The sequence below is a fragment of the Thalassophryne amazonica genome, chromosome 5 (genome assembly GCF_902500255.1).
Source record: "Thalassophryne amazonica chromosome 5, fThaAma1.1, whole genome shotgun sequence".
Classification (NCBI taxonomy): domain Eukaryota; kingdom Metazoa; phylum Chordata; class Actinopteri; order Batrachoidiformes; family Batrachoididae; genus Thalassophryne; species Thalassophryne amazonica.
Genome location: NC_047107.1, coordinates 38662210 through 38669850, shown reverse-complemented (window position 1 = coordinate 38669850; position 7641 = coordinate 38662210). Strand labels below are relative to the sequence as shown.

The following is a 7641-nucleotide window of genomic DNA, read 5'->3' as shown; positions in this document are numbered from 1 at the left end:
CTCAAAGAATTATGGGTTTCTGAAATAGGGAATGGAAGGTAGCTGCAGAATTACTCCCATGGAATGCATAAACAAAAATTCTTTTTCTGTCAAGCTTTTTTCAAATGCAAAATAATGCCATCCCCAGGAGGCACACACAAAAAAACAATGCAATGTAGAAAGAAAAAGGGTTTGATTGTCATTGATTCCCAAGGAGCTCATGTGCCCTTTGCGAGGTGTAAAATCACATGAAACTTCTTCAAGAAATGATGTGGTGCAAGTAGTTTGTGCTCCACCTGTACCCATTCTCCATGTAATGTGGAGTTGCATCATGAATGGTATCTGATGTAAAAGTTGTGCCAAATCAACATGCAGAAACATATCAGATCCACTGTGAAGCAAACAGTCATTTGCTCCATGTAAACATCTTACAGAAACAGATATGATGTACAAAGTCCTCTGTGGTAATGTATTTTTCAATAAAAAAAAAATAAATAAAATAAAGATTTGTTAGAAACATGGGCAATTATGAGCCAGTAAGTCTTTTATAACAGAATCCATCACATTCAGAAGGTTCACAGTCATTTTGTGATTCACCATAAAGTTCTGCTACTGCATTAAATGAAAGTAAATGCGAGAGCATCACACTCGTAGAGCACAAACCCCCACCCAACACTGCTTTCCAATTCCACAAATTTTTACCTTGGAAAGTCCTATTCGAAGAAGCTTTTCATAAGCTAAAATAGATGTGATCGAATGTCAGGAGTATGTATTTAGTTCATGCACTTGAATTTTTTTTTTTTTTTTGTGGTGTTGTCAGTGTTTTTTGTTTACTTTTTCAGTTTATGAATTCTGTATGCTAATGTTGCCCATGTTATACGTGTTTTTATGTAACATGATCATAATCACATTTCATGATTTCTTTAATAAGGTCAGTCAGGAACAGTGTTGGCATAGTTACTTTGAAAAAGTAATCCAATTACTGATTACTCCTTGAATAAGTAACTTAGTTGCTTTTAAAACTGAGTAATCAGTAAAGTAACTAAGTTAGATTACTAGTTAATGTATAGTTATTTTCAGCAGCTGCCGACAACACCCCCCGCCAACTCAACATGAAAATGATAACCTGTTTTTTTTTGCCAATACTTACTATAGTAACCCTTTCTTTACTTCAATGAATATAATACTTGTTTCATTAAAAATAAAAAAGCGGTCTTTCTTGACCTCATATTTTAATGTTGACAGCACTGTAACAGTAAAACTTACAATTTCTAACCTGCATTGTTTATAAATGTAACTATTAAATTCTTTCAAACATTTTTCCAAAATTTTAATTCTTTCTAAACATTTTAGTTGTTGAAATTATTATTATTATTATAAGTAGTATTAGCAGTATTAAAAAAATGTCTTCAAAAGTGGACCTTTAATCTCGGGGTGTTGTGGGGAGCTGCGTCCCTGCCCTGCTCCATGTTCCCTTTCCGTCTGGATTTGCCCCTGCTTTCTTGTCTGAAAAGGAAGAATGGATAACATGTATTTATGCAAAAACATGACCCGATTGACAGGTAAGAAAGTTTTACCAGTGTTTTTTACACCATGTCATCTTCAGAAAGAGACTTTAGGTGCATTTGGGTAGAAAAAGTGTTAGTATTTGCTGTTAACGTGTCACAGATTAGTTGTTTTTAGCGAGGACACTCACAGAACGGTTCAGGGTTTTAAAGAAAAATAAAAAGGCATAAAAATATCTTTGTAAAGCTCAGTGCAGGTTGAGAGACAACTGTTTTTCAACTTGGAGCTGCTGCACAAAACTGCAAATGAATAGCTCGCAGCACACTGAAAGTGGGCAAAGTGGGTGGTTCAGTTGAATCACAACCTCCCCCGCATGGGTCAGTTTTAATGCTGTGATCGACCCACAATACAAAAATAATAACACAGTGTCTTGGAGAGAGAACTTTAATCTGGTTACTGATTTTAAAAGATTAATGCATTAGACTACTTGTTACTGAAAAAAGCGGTCAGATTAGAATAACGCGTTACTGGCATCAGTGGTCAGGAATCAAACATGCCCTCAAAAAGTATGTACCACATCTGGAAATGCGGTAATTTCTGAAAAAAAAAAAAAAAACCTTTCATCCCAAGTTAAACAGAAGGATACAAAGTATAAGAGGTGAGAGAAACATTGCCAGTTGTAAATTAATAAAACTTTTATTATAATTGTTATTTATACATTAAATATCAACACGTCATATTCCGCGTTCACCTGCCAACACTAGACAAGGTTAGAACATCCCATGTTACCTACTGCGACCATGTGCGCAACATTTATAACAAAATCATGGAACTATAACAAAAGACAGGTTTATGTGTTAACTTAGAAAACTAAATGTACAGTAACAAATGCATTTTTAATTTAATTTAGACTAAGAATGGGTGGAGTTCTTAATAAAGGATACCATCAAAATAAAGCCAACATTAAAACAGACTTTAAAGCACAGATGAGAACACCCTGTAAGATTTGTTTTAAACTGACATAAAAAAAAAAATAGGTGGCACTGTAAATTTTTTAAAATCTTGATCTGATGGCATAATCAGATTTCCTGTAAGTAAACACTCATTGCCATACACTGGCGCCTTAAAAATCATATTTTTACATGAGATTTTTCACATTTTTACTGGAATTTCCATACAATCCCACAATACTGCATTCAAGCAGTGTAACAATGTTTACATGTATGGCTTAGACTTTCAGAATATACCAACTTTGGCTTTTTCAGTTTATTCTACTTTTCTTTTTTTTTTTTTACCCAATTCCGATAACAGCCTGTGAACAGTGTGCAGATAAATATGTGAAACAGGGACCAGAGATGATGTTTTACCTTGAATTGATCACAGTAATTGCCAGTACAGTAATTATAAGCACTTGCATTAATTGAAGCTTTAAGCTTTTAGCACTCGCTGAAATGATCACAAGTAGTTCAACCTCAACTCTGTCATCATGCAAAAACAACAAACGGTGCATAGTATTTTTAGAACCACAAAGAGCACGTTTTGTGTGAACATTACACTCAAAATGCAACTGAAGTAGTTATCACAGTACAGGCAGCAAACATTAACTGAAGTAGGTCAGTTGAATAGTAACCGTTTCATCAACAAACATTAACCGTGCCCCCCCCCATCCCACCCAATGTCGACAACTGTTGTCGGCAAGTTCAACTTGGCCAGATACTTTGAATCATTTGAAATACAGGTGGAAAACATTCAGCAGAAATACTGGTAGTGTGCGACCAGAGATGAACTCCAAACATGTCGGTGGGAATATAAACAGTTTCCAGTTCCGAGAGCTGAGAACGGGAATCCAAAGAGGGAGAGGAAGGCTGTACATCTTAGCTTCAGCTCCTAAGCAGCACGTCTAGTTATTTCTCAAAGTGAGAGAAGTACCGTGTTTTACTTGTACACCCTCTTCAAAGTGTATAATGGAGGAGAGGTGCGGTGCTGCCTGCAGCGAGAGTCACCTGTCGCCTGTGCGAGAGGACATTCCAGTTTGCCCCGCGGTGGTTTGCCATAATCCCGTCACCACCAGGGTGCAGCTTAGGTGCCGCAGGGCCGTGCGTATGGATGTGGAGACTGTCCGAGGTCAAGGTATTGATCCAATTTCGTCAGTCACACTTGACTTTGGAGCCAGTTGCGAGGGTCCAGTCTGGCCCTGAGGTTTCTGAGGCTGCGCCGGGCCGGGGAGGGCCTCGAGAAGGGGGCTCCCTCGGATGACTCGGGGCTGTGGCTTCCCTCGCTGTTACTGGAGCTGTTGCTGGAGGTGGAGCTAGAGCAGGAAAGCGTCGTTTGCGTGCTGTGCTGTGACCGTGGTGAACGAGAGGACATGGGGAGTGGGGCGAGCAGCGTGGAAGCAGGCGGTTGACACGGGCACTGGAAGGTTCCTCCACCTCCGTACCCCCGCCCTCGAAGCGTGCTGAGCTTAGCATCCAAAGAGAGAGTACGTGGCCTCAAGCGTGATGGCGAAGATGTCAAGAGACAGAAGTTTGAGGAAGGTTCGGCCCAGCCGTGGTGGCAAGAACAAGGGCTGGTGCCACAGTGGCTGTCGCTGTCGGAGGTCAGACTAGCGTCCGAGGACAGCAGGCCCGGCACCGCGCAGCGGTGAGGACTCATGGGGCTCCGGGACATTCGATGAGGAGTGTGGGGGCTGTGGCCACACAGGTGCGAGGTGCAGGGATGAGGGAGGCCGGCGCTTTTGGGGTTGTTCTCCTCTAATAGAGACATCCAGGTGTGGGAGGTGCCCAACTGGCTGCGGAGCTCCAGCTCCTGCATCCTCCGAGCCAGAATGTCTGACACGGTACTGCTGAGGTCATCAGATGACTCAATAACTGCAGGAGAAATGCAGCAAAGCCAGTTAGTACAGTACTTAGTGCTTGGGTGCACTTTTGAAGAGCATCTTTAAACGACACATTGGAATAATCCGATTATTTCAACTCTGAGATTCAGTATTTACAAGTAGACATGATGACGTTACGACCAGGTGGAATAAAAATTTGGTCAGTGAGGCATTATGCTGTAGCAAACGCAAATATTTCTGCAATTTCCCAAGTGAAAAAAATCGCGGATTAGGATATCCTTGATGCAAAATAAGACTCAAATACATGAGCAGTAAAGAAATGGAAACAGATTTATTACTGAAATCCAAGAAAGAATTTAAAGGGGTCTTATTGTGCTAAATTGTTTTACCATTTACATTTTTAAAAATTAGTTTTATTTTTTCCACATCTACAGTCTCACAATTCTGTCTCAGAATGTAGTAGATGCTCTGCAGCTGTAAGAAGGAAAAGAAGAAAAAGATAAACAGGGTCTGAAAATAGTTTGTTACCAACTTCTGTCACAGATATGTCAAGCTGGACTCTGAAATGCTGGTTGTGTGAGACCCGTCCACTGAGACCATTTTAAGGCCAGTGCTGGACAGCGCCATCCAACACGTCAATCCAAAATCAACTTAGCCTGTTTAGCATATTTACACATCACAGATTATGACTGGATGTTAATCACTTAATTGTACCATGCAGTGCGCTAATGTCGAAACGCTGGAATTTGTTCTGGTTCTCCACTTATTTATTCATATTTTCACTCACTTGTTACTATCTTATTGAAAATGTGTGTAATATGACCCCCTTTTAAATCTGTAAATACAAAATTTTCTGCACAATAATCTTTATACACTGTTGGTCATACAACATACTGTAACTGCCAATGACAATTTTACTGTAAGATTTGAGTGCCGCATGGCACAAAGCAACGCCGTGATGAAGCCTCATGGGACATGTTCTGGCATGTCCAGGCACATCCACAATTTCTCGGATAATCACTCGATGGAAAAACCACCGACAGCTGTCTGAACGCCATCTCAAAGCTGTCTTGTGAGACCAAAACGGAGGTGGTTTTGTCTCGCTCCAGTAGCGAATCCATCGTGACGCACGAAGCCTCCACTCGGCTTTCCATGACAAAAATCTCTTGTTAAAAGTGAAATCTGCCGTAAAATGGTTGATGTCCAGCTCTTGTGATAACCAGAGAAATGGCACACGATGGTCACGGATCCAGACAGCCATCCGTTTAGAAATGAAATGGTCGTTCAGCCTGTCGATGGCGGCTTCGGAGCGCGGCGCGCCCCACAGCCGCTGGGGGCCGTCCTTAAAGCGACAGTAACACTCCTTATTCTCTACCAAGCCCGTAACATTTTCAACGAAAGCCAGATAAATTTTTCTAATGGTTTCCAGCTGCCAGTCTCTAACAGTTTCTGAAAAAATTCTGATGGAAAAAAAGCCCAAATCATTCCGCCATTTCCTGGCAATGAAACAACGACGAGGGGGCTGGACCACTCCTCACTCAAAGCCTGCTCACAGGCGAATGACGCAACCGACAGGCGTGGAAAAACTCACACATGCGCACGAGGGTTCAAGCTTGTCTGACGCAATCACACGTGATTCAAATCCATATGGTTTTTGAAAAAAATAATAAGGTCGGATACTTTTCTAATAGACCTCATATATACATATATATATATATATATATATACATATATATATATATATATATATATCTATATATGAAGAGTTCAGGCGCAAAACCCCGTAAATGCCACGCCCATGGAAAATGAGATAACCATTGCAAATGAAAGCTTACAGAGGCTCGTATCTGATAACAAAATCAATTCTGCTGCAACACCCCATAAATCCTATGGTAAATGCAAGTCAAGATGTGGTTTGTATGCACAACCTCGTAAGCGCCATCCCAGTTTGTGTGCAAAACCACACAGTGAACAGCGCACCACTCACTGGCATGTATCTCGGTCACGTGACACAAAGATTGCGGAACCCTCGAGAGCTTCTCTAATACTGCGTTTACACATAACAACAGCACGTCACAAATGCCACGAAGTATACATTCTTGGCTGCTGATCATGAATGTGATGATTGGGGCAGAGGCGTCAGGTGTCCTCAGGAACTGCTGAAACCTGTTACCACACGTTATGATTAATGGAACATGTTGCTGGAGCATTATCAGGAACCATTACGCACGGTCAAGAATAATGTTGCGCGATACTGTGCGTAACAGCGTATCGTTAAGTTCTGTCATGTTGTAAATGAGGCGAATTCTCTCCACACACACACCATATTCCTCCATCAGCTGATGAACAATTCAGATCGCTCCAGTTTGCTCCTTTAAATCCACAGCAGAAGAACGTTGTGACTGCATGCTTAGTTGGGCTCTGTGCCATGCAGTGGCACAGAGAGGAGGAGGAGATGGAGAGAGCCAGATGTGTGGCTTCACGCGACTCTCGTCTCGCTCGCTTTCCCAAAAATCAGGCGCAGCAGCAGGTGGAACACCTGCAGGAGCGCGCTGAGGAACATTGAACAAAACTTTTAGCTGACTTGGCGTCACTGTCCTTCTTCAGCATACTGCAACAATGAAACTTAATGCAGTGCAGCAGGGTTTAATTGTGTGCATGTCAGAGAAGAACGCTGTCATGCTCTATTAAGGATCACATGCTCAGTTGCGACCTCCACGACATGAGGCGAAATGAGGGTGGTTCGTGACATTCATGGAAGATTTTTTTGACAGCCAAAAACATGCTCCACGAAAAAAATCACGAATATCACGCACCAACACGCACTATTAAGAAACCTATTCAGATGCGTTAAGTCACATTAAGAATGTCAGGAATGTGCCAAGAATGACGCAAATATGACATTCATAACACATACTGCCTATGAGTAAACGCAGCATTAGCGTACATTAAAGTGATGGACTTACTGAGTTTTGCAAACAAACTGAAGGTGGAGATACCAGGTTTTGAGCCAAATCTATTAAAATTTGCTAATTAACACATTTCTGAATAAAGGCTGATTTTTGAGATTCTGCTGTTTTGTTCAGTGCACCATAACCATTTCATAACAAGAAAGAATGATTCATGGAGATACAGGGTTTTGTGCCTGAACTCTCGCTCTCTCTATCTATCTATCTATCTATCTATCTATCTATCTATCTATCTATCTATCTATCTATATATATATATATATATATATATATATATATATATATATACGAGGTCTGTGATGAAAAAAGCGGTCCTTTTTATTTTTTTCAAAAAATAAATGGATTTGATTC

At 40.9% G+C, this 7641-nt stretch overlaps 1 protein-coding gene across 6 annotated transcripts in view; it reads right to left on the bottom strand.

Annotated features, from left to right (window-relative positions):
* Positions 1 to 3594: 3594 nt before the first annotated feature.
* rtkn (rhotekin) overlaps positions 3595 to 7641 on the bottom strand; it is a 318614-nt gene continuing 314567 nt past the window's right edge. For 4 of the 6 annotated variants that reach the window (XM_034170025.1, XM_034170028.1, XM_034170026.1 and 1 more), the window contains exon 11: positions 3595 to 4352. In XM_034170025.1, coding sequence (XP_034025916.1) covers positions 3637 to 4352 — 716 coding nt within the window. In that variant the 3' untranslated portion in view covers positions 3595 to 3636. The remainder of the gene's footprint in view (positions 4353 to 7641) is intronic. The other 2 variants (XM_034170029.1, XM_034170030.1) reach the window with 2 other exon arrangements.